Here is a 21,412-nt window from a genome sequence, read left to right on the forward strand (position 1 = left end):
TATTACTTTTTGACATATACACTTGCCCACCAAACAATGGTAATTGTTTCTCCAGATAATGACAATTATAGAAAGACATTATCATGTACTAACTTTCAAGCTTTGCCTAAAACGTGTTGGTGGTCTTTTCTCCAGAGACTTCTCTCAATACTTCATCACCTAGCAATAACAATATTATACTATGTCTTTTTCATTATCATATTATTCTATGAAAATGTAAGCTTGGTTAAGAATTTTGATTCTCTTTCTTACACCAACTCATATTCTTGTTGCGTAAGGAAAGTCAACATCTTCATCTGCCACGGATTAAGATTATTTTTCCCAGTAAATTTCTTAACATCAAATTTTGCAAATGGCATAACTTAAATACCCGTTTGTTGTGACAAATCATATTTGATGTAGAAGTTCATTATGTGAAAACTAAAGAAGAATCTCTTTAATAAGAAAAGAATAAAATTACAAAGAAGAATTATATGTGAATTATCATCTCACAGAGATTATTTCTAATTACTAAGATTATTGTGATTTAATTGTTTGAACTTAAATAGTGTCTAATAAAAAAAAAGAGAAAGTAATCAAAAGGTAAAGAAAACAAAACAACTTCTAACAAGAAATTGTTCTAGAGAAACCTAGGGCTTGTACTTTTAACTTTGCACCTCTTTATATTTATTTTTAGTTTAATTCAAATATTGGTTTCTCCAAAATCACCAACCTATCGTATTAATACAATTAACACTAATGATCATATAATGTTAGCAATATTTTTCCTAAGTTATTACACCAAAAAATATGGACTTATCACAACCTTAACCCAATGTTACTTTTTTTTAAGATAGTTAGTCTGTGATTGCAAAAAAAAATAAAAAATGATGATGATAGTGATGATTTAAAGAGTGATTCTAATTTTCTTATAAATGTACCAATGAAACAAAGGATGAAAGTTTTTTACTATAAGCATGACTCACGAGAACATGGTCAAGATAGAAGAAAGGATGGAGATTATGATGAGATATGATGAAGCGCACAATTAGTAACACTGAAGATGAAAACGTTGAATTAAGATATGAAGTTAGACGTCAAAAAGTATGAAACAAAATATGAGACTTGTTTGAAGAATTTAGTATTCTCTTCTAAAGATGATGAAAAAAAATTACTTGACATTAATATGAAATTATCACTGTAATGATAGGAATGAAATCAAAAATAAATTTTTGTATAAAGATTAATATATATATATATATATATATATATATATATATATAAAGACTAAATTACAAAAAAATCTTGTATAGGGACTAAAAGATAATTTAAACTTGTCATGATAAATAAACATTTGTTACATAGGAGAAAGAGCTAACGTCATTTTAATGTACAATATGACAGGGACAAAATTAAAAAATTTTATACAAGGATTAATATACATATTTTTTTATTTATAAAAAATAAATTAAAAAATCTTATTTAAGGACTAAAAGATCATTTATCTCTTTTAAACTTTTAAACCTAGACCTGCAAGATGACCATAGTTCGAATCCTAACTCTTTGAAAATTCCCACATCCCCTTCCCCTTTCTTCCCATGATAAAAAAAAAATTCATTTCCTTAATTGTAAAATTAATTCTTCTTTTTTTAATTAAAATATTTTAATAGAAATAATTTAGATTAATCTAAGTTATTTCAATAAAGTAACAATTTTTTTAATTAACTTGTAGTCAAGTGTTGGAATAGCCTTTATAATCTTTGTTTAAGAATAAATAAATAATTGTTTATACTAACAAATAATATATTATAGTAATATTTATAATTTTATGGTATATAACAATACTTTTACCAACAAAGTTATTTGTTAGTATAATATATCATATTTTTAAGTATATACTTTCCATGTTTATATCAATAATTTATTTATTTTTACATAAAAATTATATTAACAAACACTATCTTAATGTTGAAAAGAAATTATTTATTAGTAAATGAGATATTTTTAATGATTGTAATACTTCAAAAATATTTTCATCGTCAGAGTGCTGTACATTAACCACGATTGATTAACAGAGTGAAGTAAACATCTCGATATGCTATGTAATATAAGCGATTGTGTTGCAAATGACCTTTTAAAAAATATACACATCGGATTAGATTAGCAATTCTATAATTAGTAAAAAAAAAACCCTCTCAAATCTCACATGAGAGTTTGGGAATATAAATGAATCTTATATATATATATATATATATATATATATATATATATATATATATATATATCCACGTATACACGTACAACTGCAAACATCAAAAGATTCCATGAACACACGAAGAAAAGGAAAGTATTTTGACAGCAGTGGATGGTAAAAATAATGTGAGAAGCGAGGTGATGTGTGGTTCTTAGTGTAGTTGAGTTAGAAAATGTAGGTATGTTTAAAATGAAAAATATTATAATTGTGTATCTGTATCCATCATTTTCCGATTGCCCATCATGTCACTTGTGTAGAAATAGAAGAAACTAGAGACGTAGATGTGATTTGTTTTGTTGCATAGGATAATAGAAATACGAAAATCTATATAGCATAAAAAAGTTGTGGCTGCGGTTTACCTATCAATTCATTGTATCCCCACTCAGTTAGCCAATCCGATTCACTTGTTCTTCCTTCACTCTCTCTCTCTCTCTCTCTCTCTCTCTCTCTCTCTCTCTCTCTCTCTTTCTTTCTCTCTCTATACTTGGACCTTCTCTCAGTGTCCCTTCTCTGTGGTTGCAACTTGGGTGAAAGGACTGAAATACGAATTTTCTGGAAAAAGAAATCCCCCACAAAAGAAATGCTAAAGTGTGGGAGCAAGGAGCATTAAAAAGATAAGTGCCAAACCTCAAAGTTGTCAACTCAAATATCAAATTGTGCTTTTACCTCTTTATGGCTTAAAATTTCCCTCAGAAAACCAAACCAAAAGGAATAAAAAAAGGGAGAGAGAGAAAGGGAAAAAAAACTAGTTAGCATTTTTTGTTGTTCTTCTTCAGCTTCAGTACTGAAAAGAAAGTAAGGAAAGAGATCTGGTATATGGTTAACAGAGAAGTTGTATGTGTGAATATAGTTAAGGTTGTGGTGTTTGTGAACCTTTGTGGCGATGTCAAGTGGTGGATGCAGCATTGTGTGGTTCAGAAGGGATCTGAGGGTGGAGGATAACCCTGCACTGGCTGCAGGAGTTAGAGCAGGAGCTGTGGTTGCTGTTTTCATTTGGGCTCCTGAAGAAGAGGGTCAATACTACCCTGGTAGGGTATCTAGGTGGTGGCTCAAACACAGTTTGGCTCAACTTGATTCCTCTTTGAGAAGCCTTGGCATTCCTCTTATCACCAAACGTTCTACTGACAGTGTTTCTTCTCTATTGGAGGTTGTCAAGTCCACTGGAGCTACCCAACTCTTTTTCAACCATTTATATGGTTAGTTTTTATTCCTTTAGTTTATGTCTGATTCTAGTGCTTGCTGTTCGGTTCAGCTTCTTTCCCTTTTCTTCTATATGGTAAAATACCATGCTACTTTGTTTTGTTTTATGTAATTCTTCTATTGATGTTTGTAGATATTATACCAAGGTTTTGGGTAGGTTTCATTTTTAAGGACTACACGCACAACACCATTGTAGATTGTAGGATCCTTGATTGTAGTAAACTTTTATTTGTTATATTTTAGTAGTTTGATTATGGTTTCTTCTTTTTCTTTAGTTTGTGTCATGGTTGTTTCTGATCACTTCTATGTTTCCTTTCTCATAATTTCTTAAGTGAAGTTTGACTCTTGTTTCTTGGTTGCAAAGTCTTGGAGGAAAAACGGTGTTTTAATGTTTACATGTGATTGTGTGTGACAGATCCATTGTCACTTGTGAGGGATCACAGAGCAAAGGAGGTTCTGGCTGCTCAAGGCATTACCGTACGTTCCTTCAACTCGGATTTATTATATGAACCATGGGATGTGAATGATGCACATGGCCAGCCGTTCACAACTTTTTCTGCTTTTTGGGAAAGATGCCTTAGCATGCCTTATGACCCACAAGCACCTCTTCTCCCACCTAAAAGGATTATTCCAGGTCTACTTTTGTTTATTTATTAATTTATTTTTCCTTGGTCTCACATTCCTTTTAATTTTATTGATGATATTTTAATATTAATTAGTCGCCAGTTGCACGACTCGTTTACCTTTTCTGTTTCTAGTTTGAAGTCGGCACAAAAGATCCAAATTGGGAAAAGAATGCAAAAAGTTGCGAAAGTAAATTGATTATTTAATCAGATGCGGTTGATTTAAAAATTTATAGATCATTTTGCCTCATTATCTAATGAGCATTCAATGTGGTTGACCAACTATTATAAAAAACAAAAAATAAAAGATTCAACAAATGTTCTATGGACTTTTTACAGCTGGCTTCTCGTTCAAATTGGGCAAGTCTACAACTTTTGTAATTCCTTACGTTGATATAGAAGCGTTATTTTTGGTTCCTAATTTATGCGAAGGGTTCCTTCAAATATTTATTTATCCAATAGAAAGAAATGAATGAAACGGTGCTTTAATTCAGGGAATAATGTCAGAATGCTTTGTGAGATTGATAGATTAAATTAATGTAAAAAAAAAATCTATGGTTTGGAAGACTGAGGTTACACTTTACATTATTTAGGAACTGAATCCTCTCCAAAAATCAGTCAAGTACTAAAGAAATGACACATAAGTGTTACTTGTATAAACTCTACAAGTATGTTATGTGGCATTACATTAGTACATGCTTTTGTTCTTTGTGGCATTATTTTTCATTAATCAACACTTGACTTTAACGTAAACATTTCTTACCTTCTTTCAGGTGACGTATCAAGGTGCCCTTGTGATACATTGGTGTTTGAAGATGAATCAGAGAAGGCAAGCAATGCACTTCTTTCTAGAGCATGGTCACCTGGGTGGAGCAATGCTGACAAGGCTTTGACAGCATTTATAAATGGTCCACTGATTGAGTACTCAAAGAATCGCAGAAAGGCTGATAGTGCCACAACCTCTTTTCTCTCACCACATTTGCATTTTGGTGAGGTGAGTGTGAAGAAGACTTTCCACCTTGTCCGAATTAAGCAAGTGTTTTGGGCCAATGAAGGGAACAAGGCTGGTGAAGAAAGTGTGAACTTGTTTCTCAAGTCTATTGGTCTTAGAGAGTATTCAAGGTACATTAGTTTCAACCACCCTTATAGTCATGAAAGGCCTCTTCTAGGCCACCTTAAGTTTTTCCCTTGGGTGGTAAATGAAGGGTATTTTAAGGCTTGGAGACAAGGGAGAACAGGGTACCCTTTGGTGGATGCTGGAATGAGAGAGTTGTGGGCCACTGGTTGGTTGCATGATAGGATACGTGTTGTAGTTTCAAGTTTCTTTGTTAAGGTTCTGCAGCTTCCTTGGAGATGGGGAATGAAGTATTTCTGGGATACCCTTTTGGATGCTGATCTTGAGAGTGATGCTCTTGGTTGGCAGTACATATCTGGTACTCTACCTGATGGTCGTGAATTTGACCGAATAGATAATCCACAGGTGCAGTTGCTTTTGTGTATATAAACTGCATAATCTTGCTTAATGTTGACAATTTTGTGTTTGATCATCTGTTTACATGTTTTTCTTTTCTGTTTCTTTTATTGGAAAGGAAAGCCATGTATGATTGCAACTTGCATAAACCTGTTATGATTACTCGTGTGGTTTGTGTAATTTGTGCAGTCATAGACTCTTCTGTCCACCATTGAGTTTTTCCACAAAATAAAACACAAGTATTCCCATCCTCTTCTCTGAACTGCCTCAAATATTGCTATGTGTATACATAGCATACAAGCCAGTGTTTGTGCTTCTATTCACATTCCTTGTTTCAATACCAATTTAAAAGAAGCTAAAATGGCAGTTCCGGTGTGGCTTTTATGTTTCTGTCCACGTAGGAGCTTCAATAGTCTGGACTGACGACTCTTTTAAAACATTTCACAGTGCTTGAAAGTTAAAATTCTCAGGACATACAAGGGAACATTCTGGCTTTTTATGCTTCATCTGAACTTTACCCTATTGAAAATTTGAGAGCGCCATTCTTATTACCTGTGAATTTGGTCAAATATATTATGATCAATCATAACTATTTTGAGTTGTGTCTTTTACAAATTTGATCTTGTTTAGATTGGTATCTTTGTTCCTCCAAATTAAGGGGTAATTGTTATTGACGTTTTATGCTACTGTCAGCAGTTTGAATGATTAATGATGATAAACATATGTAACAAATGCACTCATTTGACCTCTGTATTGTCTAGTTTGAGGGCTACAAATTTGATCCAAATGGAGAATATGTTCGACGCTGGCTTCCTGAACTTGCCAGATTACCGACAGAATGGATACACCATCCATGGAATGCACCTGAGTCTGTTCTCCAAGCTGCTGGAATTGAACTTGGGTCAAATTACCCTCTTCCCATTGTAGGAATAGATGCAGCAAAAACAAGACTGCAAGAAGCACTTATACAAATGTGGCAACAAGAAGCAGCATCAAGGGCTGCAATGGAAAATGGAACAGAAGAAGGGCTTGGAGACTCATCTGAATCAACCCCTATTGCTTTTCCTCAAGACATACAAATGGAAGAAAGACCTGAACCTGTTAGGAACAACCCGCCTCATGGTACTCGGCGCTACGAGGATCAGATGGTTCCAAGTATCACTTCTTCTCATGTGAGAGTGGAAGAGGAAGAAACATCTTCTGATCTTCGAAACTCGGCAGCAGACAGCAGAGCTGAAGTGCCAATAAATGTAAACACACATCAAAATGCAAGAGAGACAGTTAACCAAGGAGTGTTGCAGATGCAGACTGTAAATAGAAACACGCGAATACAGAGTAATACTACAATGTGGCTGAGAAATGCAGCTGAAGATTCCACAGCAGAATCTTCAAGTAGTACTAGGAGAGAAAGGGATGGTGGTGTAGTTCCTGTATGGTCTCCACCAGCTTCTAACTTCTCGGAGCAATTTGTAGATGATGAAAATGGTATAGGAGCCAGTTCTTCTTTCTTGCAGAGGCAGCATCCTCAGTCTCACCAATTGATGAATTGGACACGGCTACCTCAAACTGGGTGAGATTTCCCAAAGCATTGAAAAATATTAATAACATAAGCGAAATGCTAGTAACATACTCTTTTGACATACTTTTTAACACTCTTTATGATTGATCAATATTCTAAGAAGCAAAAACACTCAGCTTTTAAATGATAACTTTTGAAAAATTATTTTACTTTTAATAAATTGACCAATAACAAGTAGTGTAAGAGTTTTTTTAAAAGCGTGTATTACTAGTGTTCCTCATGATATAAATATACTTTGTGCTTCATGCTCAACAATTTCTTTACACCTTCACAGAATCACAAGTTCATATTCAATTATTTTTGGACTTTGAAACATAGTATGGCTGACCTGCTTCTGTTCATATTCCAGTTTTTTCTTCTGTTTTTTCCTTCCCTTGCTTGCTTTTTGGTGTTTTCACTCCTGATTATCCTCTTCACGATAATTGGATAAACTCTAGCATTTTATAAGATCTACAATTGATTAGTGCTTATTTTAAAAGACCCATCCTCTCCTTTTAAAAATGTGTTTTATGTTAACTTTATATTAATTTTATACTATGCATAATAGCCATGTAACCATGCTGTGTTTTATGATGTCTATGTAAAGAGTGTACTCCAATATTTTCATGTATCTATAATTTATCAGGAAAATCATCTAATGAATAAGAATGTTGTGGATGATATTGTTTCGAATCTGATGTTATATGATCTCCTCTTTGTCTTGTTACCTTATTACAATTAATATTTTAATTGCAGGTAATTCACATTTAGAACATGCTGATTAATAGCAGGGAGATGGAAAATGCACTGTGCCCTCTTCTTTTGAGAAAAATGGGATGGCGAACCTGGCATTGGACATACATGTGTTCATTTTTTACATCCTTAAACCTCTGTCTTGACATATGATTAACGGCTGACATCAAATGTGCATGAACATTTCAGTTCATACGGGTAGTTTCATCTTCTGCAGTGCCTTTTGCTTTCTTGTACAAAATGTGTAGGCCTACTGTATAGTATATTGTGTTGTGAAGGAGAAAGAGCCACTATTGGACCTTTGGTCCTCTATTAAACTCAGGTTTGTGCTTATCATGTAAGGAAGTTATTTACATTTACTATCCTGTGCATTTCTTTTGACTACTGTAAAGTGCACTCATCTCTGTGCTCAAATTTCTTTTGACCCTGGTTGTTTGATTTTAGAAAAGGTTTACTCTTTTCACTTATATGTATAAAATTGTTACTTTATTTTCATTCTATTTCCTGTTTTAAAAAAATTGGGTACAAAAAGAACGAAAATAACTATTTGTTATACAAATCTTTAAATATTTGAAAATAAGAAGCAAGATGAAAATAAAATAATGCTTTTGTAATTAAAAGTGAAAATAAAAAATAAAAACAGAAAAATGTTTTATAAACCTAAACAGTCCCTAAATGATAGTGCCAAAACACGTTTTTCGTGTATTTTTGTAATTTTCATTCCAGAAGATTCCTATGGCTGAGTGAGGAGGTGCAAATAGTTGCATCATGTTAGTAACTTAATCTGAAATTGCTTTGCTTTAGCCATCATAACTGCCATAACAAGTGCATACTTGGACCTGTTACAAGATCAGGTCCAACATTAAATATTCCTATGCTGGACCAGATTTTTGTATTTTTGGATAATTACAGATCCCCAAAGAGATTGATCAAGTTAATGGGAGTTTATGGTTTGAACTTTGAAGAATTAGGAAGGTAAATGATTATGATTGCACAGGTGAAATGGTTCGGGTTTATCTGGTTTGGGTACTTCTAGGAATTTGTCAAGCGTACCCAAATGTTTCTGTAATATACACATACCATAGCAGGGCCTTAACTCCTTTCAGGATTCACGAAAGCTTCGGTAATTGGCCTGCAGAGTCATTTTATTGATTTAGTTTTTAGAACTTCGAAATTGCACATTAATATACTGTCTTCTAGCATGTTTGGATCAACTTTTTCCAAAGGGGATAATAGATTATGTATCTAAAGTTTGATTATATTTTAAAATTTGTCTTATAAAACTGAGAAAAAATGAAGAGCTTGCTATACTTTGCATCAGTTGATGAATAATAAATTGACAGTGTGAAAATCAATATTACATGTCTCTAATTTTTCAAAATAATTACTCTTTTTAAGAGTTTACAATTATTTTAAAATCTCATGTGTCTCAGTAATCCAAGCTACGAAATCTAACCTTCCACCAGAGATTTCATTTCAAACCCCTGTCGTCGTCCTCTCCTATGTAATTTTTTTTTAAATCATTTTTGTAAAAAAAAATAACTCATTCACTAAGACACGTGAGTTATTTGAAGTGTATTTTAAAAAATTTTATGGCAATAAATGATTAGTTAATAATTTATAGTAATTGTCTTGATAATACAAGTTTTATAATAAATAAAAGTATAAAAATTAATAATTAATGCATGCTAAACTATAGTTGAGTGATATTTTTAGCTTAGAGAGGTAATCGAGTCAACTTTGACCCATTTTTAAGAGGTCATTTTGATTAGGAGTTGTCAAATTACGTTATCATTTCTTAAAGAAATTTACTTTAACTAAATTGTTTGAAAAGACAACAATGCATGTGAAGCATGCTTATGACATTAAAATTTGATGTTTTGCTTTATATAATGAGAACCTCTAATCATAAACTTTTTTTTTCATAGATTTATTTTAATTTAATATCTTTTTCTTTAGGCTTCAACCCCATTGTTAACTTTTAAAAAAATGATGTTAACAATCAACATTATATAGCAAAAGGAATGCAAATGTTGAAAGAATATGGATAAAACTAAACCCCCCCAATCCCCATCCAAATTGACAGAAAAGTAAACAAAGTTCCAAACAGAAAATGAAGAATGATATTAAAAAAGAGAAATGAAAAAATGCAGAATGATTGTCTATTTGTGAGCAATGTATGTTTAGCTTTCTTTCTATGAGAAAAATGCAGCATCAAACCTGGCTTTGTCTAGTTATATGCCTCATTAGCCATCTCATTCTATTGCAAAGAAAGAATCTACCCAGGCCTACCCTTTGTCTCACTTGAAGGTCTTGATAAACGTGACTAAATTAAATCCACACCAGTTAAATTAGTTTTTATAATATAAATCATTTTTAAAAAATAAAATAATTAGTCAATAAATAATTATTTGTTATTTTTTGTGCTAAAGTGACAAAATTAACTTTAATGATGATTCTAACTCCTTGAACATAACTCTGTATTAATTATACAAATTTGCTCATCTTTTATAAATGCACTATACATGAACCTATGATATAATTTAAATGATTTAAAACAAGCTTCTTGTGGTATGCAGTGTGGAAGAAACCTTTTTATTTAAGCAAATAAAACAAATAAAAAAAGTCCGGTTATCTCTCAACCATTATCTTTTCTTCTTCCAATAACACTCCTTATTCTTTCTCATATGTTGCCTTCATTTTTGTCTCAATTTTGTACTTCATTTTCTATATTTTAAGTCATTTGTTTAATACATTTAGCAGTTATTTGAGAAGAAAATTTTGGAGAAGAGAAAACAGAAAGATAAATTTTATATTTAAAATAATATTTTTAAATAAAAAATATAAATTAATATATCAACATAAGTTTAATATTTAATAATATATTTGTCATTATAAATATATATATATATAATTTTAATTTAAAATTAAAAAAATATGTTCTCACATCTTGTTACTTTCAAAAACTTCTTCCAAAGCAAAGTTTAAAGAAACTTATGAAACATGTGTGCTCATTTTTTTAAGCTATCAATGTAATTTTGGATAATTATTTTAAGAGTTAAGAATAATACTCTAAAGAATAAGAAGACTTACTCTTTATTTAAAAAATATTATTTAGATTTTTGAGATATACTTGCAACTTAAAAAATAAAATAAAAATTTTTCTTAACATATTTTTATTTGAGAAAAATTTATCTTAGACTTATCAATATAAATCTAAGAATTTCATCTTTAAATATTTTCTAAACTCTTGTTGAAAGTTTGCTATCTCCCTTTAGTTCTATAATAGTTTTAAGAATGATTTAGTTAGTTCTTTATTAGTATAAGTAGATAATAATTATAGTGACAATTTTTTATAATTATTTTTTATATTATTATCGTCTTTGCTGTTTGTTTGGAAAAACGAATCTTTATGTTATTTTATGATAACTTCAAAATTATTGTCATGTAGATTTTTGTTCAATAACGTTGTTATATTCGTGAAATATAAAAGAAACAATTATATTTTTATCATCTTGAATGTTATTCATTTTTAAATGTAAGAAACTCAGACTTTTATCTCCAAAATTGAACATGATACGAGAATGATTATCTCTAAATTATATTTTTGAAAAAACAATCATATTAAAAATTCTATAGTCATTGGTGGGATGACAATTTAGGGGCACCTATCATATCGAATGCACAAAGGATCGTTAATAAGATGAAATTATCCTCAATTTTATGAAATGTTATCATACAACTTGACTTGAGAGATGCTTGTTAGATGGAGCTAGGAGACCAAACACACGAGAAGAGAATTATTAACAAATGCAGCCACATCAAACTTTGATTCCATCATGTCTCATCCACATTTAAAATATTTTGGTAAACTATTATTTCATTTTTATCAATATGTGTTTTATTTTAATAATTGTGAATTTTAAAAAATATTATTTAATTATTTAAATTTCTTAATTTTATAACTATGAACTACTTGTGTATTACCTACTTCTTTTGTAGATTCTGTTATGATTACATGCTTTTATCAAGTTTATGTGAATCGCTCTATATATTTGTTTTAAGACATCAAATAATTGAGTTGCAAATAATTGAGAGGTACGTTCTTTCTTAGGAAAATGTTTCATTAGTAGGCCTTCATTTTCTTAATTGCTTCTTTTTGCTTTATGTTATCCTTCTTCTACAATTTTAAAGAGTTGGTATTGTTATTTTGGAGATATACGGATAATTTAATATTGAAATGATTTAGGATATTCCAATAGGTTAGTATTGAAATAATGTAGAGTTAGAATTGATATTGTGTCTTTGACCGATGATGAATTATAAATAATTTAATAGGTTTTTTTTTTTATTTTAGGATGTTGATATTATAGGAAAATGTTTGGCAAAGTTTTCATTAATTTAAATTATCACTTATTAAAAATTTATTTTATTGAAAATATTTGCATTAATTAAGTCTATCAAATTAATTAATATTTTTTCATCTTAACTTGTACATTGGTTATGGATCCAATTATACATTGTCACAATGTTTTTTATTTCATGAGTTGTAATCTCATCACGGTTTAGAGTATGAGTTCTATTAGTATAGATAAACGATCAAACATTTGTACACACTACACAGTGCGACAAGGATTAAAATTTTCCAAACAAAAGGAAAAAGATAAAATTCTAAGCCTTGGGACTCCAAAAATTGAGTAAAGTTTAAGGAGTTGTTTGAATAGAATAAGATACATTCTCAAATCTGACAAATCACAGGTTCAGACATTTCTGTCTCCTTGAAGTGAGATAATGTAAATTTTGTATAAGCATTCTTTAAATCCTAAGAACTTCCCTATTTTAAAATATGATATCATTCCCTTTCCTAAAATTCTTGTGCCACGAAAAGAATCAATTAAAATAAAATTTTGTTTATGGCACTGACATGCAAAAGGTGATTCTAAAACAATAATAATGATGAAAAAGCAAGTGAATAAGGTTGGCGAATGCAAAGAAACAATATTTTAAACTTAAAACAGGGTGAATGAAAGGAAAGAAGAATCATGTATATTCTTTTTAGTAGGTTTAGATATATTTTGGTTATTATGTTTTTGTGAAATTTTACATTTTGTCCTTCAAAAAATTTTATTTTTTAAACTCAATTTTACAATTCTAGTCATGAGATAAATAATTAAAATATATGTAATGTTCTGTACTGTGTGTGAATCATTTTTGTTGCATCACATCATTACTAACAACTTAAAGTAAATAATTTTAAAATTAAAGTTAAAAGAAATTTTTCAAAAAACTATAATTAAAATCTTTAAAAAAATATAGAAACTGAAAAATGAAATATATTTAAGTCGTCATCCTATTGATAAATGGGGTACGGTATTTTAAGAGTTTTAAATATTTTTTAAAAAAATTAAGAAAGCATCTTAAGAAATATTTTTAATAAAATTAGGTTAGTCGAGGTTTTATATAAATCCTAGAAAATAAAAGAGTATTATATAATAAGTGCAGTTAAAACAGAAGAAAAATTAGAGTAATTTATTAAAAATTAATAAATCTTATATGTTTTCAAATTTGTTCAAAGAAAGCTTATACGATTTAATTATTTATCAAATAAATTTCAATTTATAAACTTAATTGTACAATTTTACTTAACATATTATACATCATTAAAATAAATATGCAACAAGTTATACAATCAATGGGTCAAAAGTTAGGACCAATTCAAATTCTTGGACAATGATCCTATTTTCTATGCATAAAATGAAAAATCAAGTCAATTAGTCCGTGAAGGCACAAACAAAATCAGGTCATTTCCGATTAAACTACTTTTAAATTTGATTATAATTTGTTAGCCAAATCAGCAATATACTATTTAGTACTGTTGGTTTGCAAAGAAAAATAGAAATTATAGTAAAAACAGTTGATATTTATTACTAATTAAATATAAAAATTCTTTTAGTATGAATTTGTATTCGTACACAGAAATCATCGTAACGAAATAGAAGGTCCATGGCGTGCAACCGCAAACTTCATTTGCAACTGAAATTTCAATTACTCAAATGAAATAACTTAGTTACGTAAAATTGGCGTTATAATATTGTATTTGTTATCTTTATAAAATGTGAGACGCGGATATTGACAAAATAATCATAATCATATATCGTCAGAGAGCACTATAACATTTTAAGAATAAACTTGTACTTCCACGTCACGCCAATTAAAGATAAGAAATTAAGATCAATGTATAATAAATGTTCAGTTAATCTTTTCAAATATAAATAAATTTAAACGTAAAAGCTTAATTTCATCATTTAAATTAATTGAAGGAACCTTCAATTTTGATGGATTTAACATTGATCATTTAAGAACAAGTCGTAGTTATTTTACCTATTACTTATCTAAATCTAATTTTCAAAATCCTAATTTAAATGAATACCGATTGTTATTCTTTTGAAAAAATATATCTTGTCTCCATCCACGACTTTCATGCGTATTCTGATTATATTATTTAAAGGAATTATTAACAATTATTTTAAAGCTATTTTTATGAATGAAAAATTATATTTTATTTCTAGTTTTACTTCAACTTTTAATATAATGATGTGTTCTAAATAGTCAATTAATATAATACTAAAAACTAATTCAAGGAGAAATTGGAAAAAAAAATTAATAAATGAGGTAACCAAGTTAAGCTCAAAGTTATATTTTGAAAAGAAAATATCAAAATTATTTAGTATATATTCATAAACTGATGTAATATTATACAAAATTGTAAAAAATAAATTTTTTATTAGATTGAATTAAATTTATATCTTAATATAAAAATATCTAAGTTAATCCAAGTTAAACTTACTTATACACATATATGAAATTAACATATTACCCATACTAATATAATAATAGATTAATGAAATTACATACCTATTTGTTTTATTCAGGATTATATTATAATTTTTTTATTATCTTAATAAATTTATAAGTTTATTAATTTTGGATCAATTTAAATTTTTTCTTGCGTGTCTAATATTTTCTTTAATTACATTTTATTTTGTGCTTTATGTTGAAAGGTAAGTTTTAATAAATATGTGTAAAAAATTAAATATGATTTATTTATTGTTTTTTAAATAAACAAAACAAAAACTCAATTGATTCAATGCACTTTAGATTGAATCAAATTTAAAATATAAATAAAATTAATTGAAGGATAAATCACAAAAACGATGAGATTAAATCGAATAATTTTTTTTTTCTTAAAGTTAATTTTCGAACCACGAAGATCCTTATTGTCTAATGTCTATGAAATTAATCTATATTTCTAAAATTTATTCAGAGGATCAATTTGTCAATTGAATAAGCTTAGTTTTTATTTTTTGGCATTGTTTTTATATATCTTAAATTAATGCAATTTCTTTGATACTCCGTCCATCCAACAACCACTCTAGAAAACTACCTGAAAATTTCTTTCTTTTATATTTACTTCATAAAATTAATTTCCTTAAATATACAATAAATTCTTAAAATATTCTTCAAAGGTATATGATTCAAGTATTTTCAATTTTGGTGCTTTAAAAATTCTTTATTAATTAACTACTTTGTAAAAAAGATTATTTATTTTAATCATTTTCATTCTTTTATAATCATTTCATACTAAAAAACTAAAATAAATTATAAAATCAAGGACTAACAAATAATCTTTCAAATTTTATGAATCAGAATACGTAACTTATATATTTTGAAAACTAAATTAAGAATTTATTTTAAAAAATAACATTTGGTCAAAAAAAATAAAAGAAAAGCAGTAGAAAAGAGACAGTAAAACAGTGTAAAACAAAAGAACCTAGGAACATCAAAGTTAAAGCGCAAAGAAGTCTCTGCCTTGTGTTGTGGCACCCACTTTTACTTTCTTTTTAATTTTTCTATGCACACATATACACTTTTGGTATGTCCCACGTTTGGTATGTCCCACGTTTACCTGAAACGGGTGAACAATGTCAAAACAGAGAAACACAAGTACAAAAACACAAGCATCCTTCGATTCCCTCTTTTCTCAATTTTCATTAATCATCACTTGTTTTTCACACACAACATTTTGTTTTCAAATGTTGCGTGTCACCTTTCCCCTTCCCCTGCTTCTTCATTATAATTTCCTGATATAATAAAGAATGGGAAGAAACAGTAAAGGGGAAGAAAAAGAGCATGAACTATCCAACCCAACAAGATCAAGTTGAATCATTTGTCATTTTTGATTGGACCCGTATCGTGACACTCATTTAATACCAAGTTTGCGTATCCCTTGTTTTTGGCTTTTGCTTTATGGGGTTTTGGGGTTGTTTTTTTTATCACAGAGTTCATGATTCTGGACAAAGCCTGTGATTTTGGGAAGTGGGTTTCTTTCACCTAAGTGGTTTATGCTGAGAATTAGTTGGAAAAGTATTGTCGAACAGGTTGCTCAACCTTGTTTTTATCATGGATAAATTATGCTGCTTTAAGTCTTCTTTCTCTCAGGTAAGGATGTAACATCACCTCTGGTTGTCTTCTTTTCTCATGCTTTTACATGAAGAGTATGTTTCAAAAGCTTAATTAAGGGCTTGTGTCATAATTTTATTCATGAAATTTATTAGAATAAGATAGCTTATTCTGATAAGCAAGACTCAAAAGCTTATTAAAATAAGGTAAAATGAACTTATAGGAGTCATAAGCTAATTTTATAAGTTGTCCATGATATAACCAAAATGTTTTATTTTTCTGTCTATTGAGCTTGAAGGGGGTTCAATTTTATGCGGCGGGGTGTGTTTCTGTTCTATATGATTTTCTTGAATATTCCGTGTGTAGTTTTATCTTGGTCACCATTATCATTATCTAGGGAAGGGGACACGGTTTAATGTACTGCACTTGATTGGTTAGTAATTTTAATTTGTTTGCAGAATGCTAATTTTGTCTTGATCATAGCATTTTCTGGATTTTTCAAATCTTTTGCAAGGCGAATTAGACTGTTTAAATTATGACTAACCATACAATTTACCTATTAGTGTTCTAAGATCTACCATCATGAAGTTCATAAGTTGCCAGTGTGAAACTTCAGCTAAATATGAATCAAATAAAACATTTTGGTCATCTTTGACCATCTAGATGACTCCTTGAACTCTGAAGGTTCTGTTTGTTTGAAAGAGGATTGTTATTGAATGTGGGATTATGACTTTTCTTCGCTTCCATGTGTTACCACAAACTGTTAAATATTTCCTTTTACATTGTTTTGGTTGCTTTATAGCTTGTAGCTGCACGTTCTTCATCCAGCACTGGTAAGGGGAAAAATCATGAAGGGTCAATAAAGTATGGCTTCACCTTAGTGAAAGGAAGAGCTAATCATCCAATGGAGGATTACCATGTTGCCAAGTTTAAGCAGATACAGGAGAAAGAATTGGGTTTATTTGCTATTTATGACGGCCACCTGGGAGATCGTGTGCCTGCGTACTTACAAAAACATTTGATTTCTAACATTCTAAAGGAGGTGTTTACTCTTACAGTTGTAAAAATTATAAACCTTATTGCTAGTTTGATAAGAATTCTGGTTTGAAAGGTTCCATTCTTATACTTTATTATTTTTATGGTAGGAAGAATTTTGGGATAACCCTGCTGCATCTATATCAAAAGCATATCTGAGCACAGATCAGGAAATTCTTTCACATAGTTTTGATTTGGGGCATGGTGGATCAACAGCTGTAACTGCAATATTAATCAACGGGCAAAGATTATGGATAGCTAATGTCGGAGATTCACGGGCAGTTGTTTCAAGAAAAGGTCAAGCAGTGCAAATGACTACAGAACATGAACCCAACAGGGAACGAGGCAGCATTGAGAATAAAGGCGGTTTTGTCTCCTATGTGCCAGGTATATTAAAGCTTCCGTTATTCCAGTTTCTAGTCAGTATACTTTCAGGTTATGTAGTTCTGGCAAAGTAGGCTTACCAACTAGGTCTATTCAATTCTGCCGGATAAAATATAGTGCTTAGGTTTTTAATTTTGAGTCTGAATTAAATTTGCAGGCTAAGCCCTCAAAAGCTAAAAAAAAATAGGGCTTTGTGAGGTGGCTGACCCTGTTCAAGCTCGCTACTTGTTACGACCCAATAAGACAAAGCAAATTAAATGATGCATCTGTTTAACTAAATTGTATGAGCTTGCACAAGCAATATTCTACTTATGGTTGGGATGCTGTACTGAGAAATAGTTTGGTTGTTCCTGTATTTGATATGCTTTTACATAATGAATTAGAAAGTACTTGTATGAATTCATGTGCTTATTTAATAAACCATAACTAAATTCAAATGTAGAAATTTCATGTCATGTTTAATGCATTACTGACTGATTTTGTAGTGTGGTTTTGTCTTTGCTTGGAAAAAAAGTTTTACCTACATCATGAGCCATGATGACACTTAGATTTTGTCTTTTAGCGTGAACATACATGCTATGGTTGTCAGCAGTTCATAAAATTAAGGTCCAGCATCAAACATCTTCTCTCCATTTCACCAAAACCATATGTTTCTACAAATTCATGTGATATTTGTCAGCGGAAAGAAACTGCAGTCATATGCTAATGATTTCAACCATAATTATTTGCTCCAGTTGTAAGTGATGATGAAACAATTTATACATTTTATTGTGTTAGTATGAGTGATATTATTTAATAACACTAAAAATTGAGCACTGTATTTGTATAGATGCTAACAATAGTACTAGTGATATCCAATGCATCTCAGGTGATGTGCCAAGAGTAAATGGGCAACTAGCTGTTTCTCGTGCATTTGGAGACAAGAGCCTCAAGTCACATTTGCGATCAGACCCCGATGTACAAAGTACTGATGTAGATGTTGATATTGATATTCTAATCCTTGCAAGTGATGGACTTTGGAAGGTGAATCTTTATACTCAAACATTTGTTGCCCAAGAAAAATTTTAAACATATATGGTTACAACTTACAATTAGGGAAAACATTTTTTCCCGTGCATTTGCTTAATCAGGTAATGCCTAATCAAGAGGCAGTCGATATTGCTAGAAGGATTAGAGACCCATTGAAAGCAGCTAAGCAATTAACAGCTGAAGCATTAAAAAGAGACAGTAAAGATGATATATCTTGCGTTGTGGTCAGATTTAGGTGTTGATATTTTTTAAACCATGTTCCTTACTGATTGCAGTTGAAAGCAACAATAAGGATATGTCTCAAAATGGCATAGCAATTTGTGGTCTACAACAAACAACTATAGTACATACTTGGATTAGTTCTAACTGAATTCATTTAGGTAATGTGTCAAAGAAATAGAAAAGGATTTGTGTCAACTTTTGAAATTTGTTTGTAGACTAGATTTTGTTTGATTTGTTTCTTTTAAGTGTGACTGTTTGGAATATGTTGTTTGTTGTGTGGTTTTTATTGTGCATAAGACAAAAGGAAACTAAATGTAGATGGAGAATATAAGTAGTGGTTGGAGAATTGTGATTGATCCAATGGTGATTATACCAATCCACGTTTGTATTTAAATTTATCATGCATTTTCCCCTCTGGTTTATTGATGAAATATGAAAGAGTCCCATGAGAGATCTGGGATTGACAGGGATATATCACTTATTGAAACCCGACCAGCAAATCATGAACAGAATATCCAAGTGAGCGCAGGTGTTAACTATATAACTAAATGAGATTGAATTTAGTAGGAGTTAGCTTCTCACAAAATATTAAATTGTGATTCAAATTTTTGTTAAAAAACCTATCTATATTTAATGTCTGATTATGTCTTAAATATTATTATTTTGTTATACAAATATTTATAAGAAAAATAATACTATAAGTCGACTTGTAGCATAATTGAATGGATGAGGCTTCGTGAATATTTTCAGACAATAAGATTTTGCACCCGCTGTATTTATGCTGTAAGTCTGTAACTTATAGCTTTATTCAATTAACTCCTAGTTGTAACTTAAAACATATTTGTTACAAGCATTATTTACAATTTTATGCACCTCATTAAAACAGAAGAGGGGTTTATATGTTAATAGCCTATTAATGGTTGGCTCGCAATTATCAATTTATAGTTTAAAATTTCTTTCATTAAAGGAAATCTTTGCATTATAAATTATAAAGGTAAGTATAATCATAGTGTGTTTCGTCTCGATAAGGGTAAGAGTCGTATGACAGAAAAATGAACTATTTTGAGCAATCTTTCCTCCTACATGAAATTCATTTATTGAGAATATATAAAATAAAGGATTGGCAAGTAATAAGTTTTCAAAATTATTCCTTTTATTTCATTTTTATAAATGTTTTTATTTAAAAGATTTTAAATAGATACACATGCACAAATGAACAAAAACTTCATTTTAACATCCCATCATCTTCTATCATTTCTTTCTCCTTCATAATAACACTTATTTTCAAGTTATTTTTATGCTTGTAGGCACACGGCTTTCGATTATTTTATTTTTGTATTATTCCATTTTTACGAATTATTTAAAGTATTTCAAATTTTGAAGATTTAAACAACTAAACAAAAGAAACAAAGAATTACATTATTATCTTTTTTTTCTTTTTTATCAAATATTAATTCATTAATATCATTGCATAAGAACATATTATTTTATAAAATCAATATTTTTATCTTTAAACTAGTATTTTACCTACGCGATGCACAGAATTTTGATGAGAAAATAATAATTATTGATGGTAAAACAATTTGTTAAAAATAGACATGTGTAATTACATATCATTAATTTATATCAATAAATTAAACATTATAAAATTTTATCTAAAACTTTGCTGTAAACAACATTTGCAGTTATATTTAAAATTACTTTAAAAATATCTTCTTGTGAGGTTGTTAAAGAAAATAAATTAGTTCAAAAAATTATTATTATCCATGCAAAATAATGACTAATTCAATAGTAATATAACTCACATGGATATTGAACAAAATCATCTCAACACAAACAATATTGTGTTTATCATTATATGTAGTTATACTTCACTTGCGAATTACTCTTCTCTTAATTTTTCATGTTGATTTAAGAGGAGTAATATCAGAAACCTTATCCGAATTAGGAGCCATCTTTTCATGATCAACGAAGTACCAAAATTACCTATCAAATTAACTTTAAATTATTAAAATTTTAAAGGACAATGAGAAACGTAACCAATTTTTAGTGTTTAAGAAAAAAAAATTAAGCAAATTGGTACTATAAAATATATGATGAAATAAGAGGATAGAATCATTACCTCCTTTGGATATTATTATGATTCCAAAATAGAATTCGAGCTAATTGGTAAAAATAAGCAAATAGAAACAAAATGAGAGATAGAAAAAGTATAAAATTCTATAAAAATAGTTGAGCAAACCTCTTAGACTCACTGGAAAGCTGTGAGGAAGGTTTGCAGTAATTATCCACCAAATACTTATACTATCCCGTATAAATATTGATCCTTTAATAGCAAATCATGCAAACTAAATTCTTAGTTAGGAATTATTATAGAAAATATTTTTAAAATATAGTAAATATTATTATTCTTGTTTAAGATATTCTTTTTTGATTTAATTTTA

The 21,412-nt window shown here is 29.6% G+C and overlaps 2 protein-coding genes across 5 annotated transcripts; both read left to right on the plus strand.

The window, feature by feature from the left end:
* Window positions 1-2,572: 2,572 nt before the first annotated feature.
* On the plus strand, window positions 2,573-9,093 carry LOC113848225 (cryptochrome-1-like). Of its 3 annotated transcripts, XR_003501804.1 has the most exons (6): window positions 2,636-3,429; window positions 3,849-4,067; window positions 4,830-5,536; window positions 6,289-7,097; window positions 7,842-8,160; window positions 8,751-9,093. XR_003501804.1 is itself a non-coding variant. In XM_027477637.1 (5 exons), the coding sequence occupies exons 1-5, from the start codon at window positions 3,117-3,119 to the stop codon at window positions 7,843-7,845; spliced, it is 2,052 nt and encodes a 683-aa protein (XP_027333438.1). In that variant the 5' UTR covers window positions 2,573-3,116; the 3' UTR covers window positions 7,846-9,047. The 3 variants fall into 3 exon arrangements, 2 of the variants coding, with proteins under 2 accessions (XP_027333438.1, XP_027333439.1); XM_027477637.1 differs by having other exon boundaries at window positions 2,573-3,429; window positions 7,842-9,047; XM_027477638.1 differs by lacking the exon at window positions 8,751-9,093 and having other exon boundaries at window positions 2,591-3,429; window positions 6,289-8,331.
* A 6,877-nt stretch (window positions 9,094-15,970) lies between these two features.
* On the plus strand, window positions 15,971-19,319 carry LOC113847090 (probable protein phosphatase 2C 10). 2 transcript variants are annotated; one of them, XM_027475956.1, is made up of 5 exons: window positions 15,971-16,337; window positions 17,101-17,340; window positions 17,444-17,720; window positions 18,586-18,740; window positions 18,848-19,319. In XM_027475956.1, the coding sequence occupies exons 1-5, from the start codon at window positions 16,299-16,301 to the stop codon at window positions 18,986-18,988; spliced, it is 852 nt and encodes a 283-aa protein (XP_027331757.1). In that variant the 5' UTR covers window positions 15,971-16,298; the 3' UTR covers window positions 18,989-19,319. The 2 variants fall into 2 exon arrangements, with proteins under 2 accessions (XP_027331757.1, XP_027331758.1); XM_027475957.1 differs by having other exon boundaries at window positions 17,101-17,358; window positions 18,848-19,052.
* Window positions 19,320-21,412: the final 2,093 nt, after the last annotated feature.

The sequence above is a fragment of the Abrus precatorius genome, unplaced genomic scaffold (genome assembly GCF_003935025.1).
Source record: "Abrus precatorius isolate BTA unplaced genomic scaffold, Abrus_2018 Scaffold8, whole genome shotgun sequence".
Lineage (NCBI taxonomy): Eukaryota > Viridiplantae > Streptophyta > Magnoliopsida > Fabales > Fabaceae > Abrus > Abrus precatorius.

Coding starts and splice junctions, on each gene's coding strand:
- LOC113848225 (XM_027477637.1), top strand. CDS start 3,117: ATGTCAAGTGGTGGATGCAGCATTGTGTGGTTCAGAAGGGATCTGAGG. Junction 3,430..3,848: donor CTTTTTCAACCATTTATATG/GTTAGTTTTTAT, acceptor TGTGTGTGACAG/ATCCATTGTCACTTGTGAGG. Junction 4,068..4,829: donor ACCTAAAAGGATTATTCCAG/GTCTACTTTTGT, acceptor ACCTTCTTTCAG/GTGACGTATCAAGGTGCCCT.
- LOC113847090 (XM_027475957.1), top strand. CDS start 16,299: ATGGATAAATTATGCTGCTTTAAGTCTTCTTTCTCTCAG. Junction 16,338..17,100: donor TTAAGTCTTCTTTCTCTCAG/GTAAGGATGTAA, acceptor GTTGCTTTATAG/CTTGTAGCTGCACGTTCTTC. Junction 17,359..17,443: donor AGGTGTTTACTCTTACAGTT/GTAAAAATTATA, acceptor TTTTTATGGTAG/GAAGAATTTTGGGATAACCC.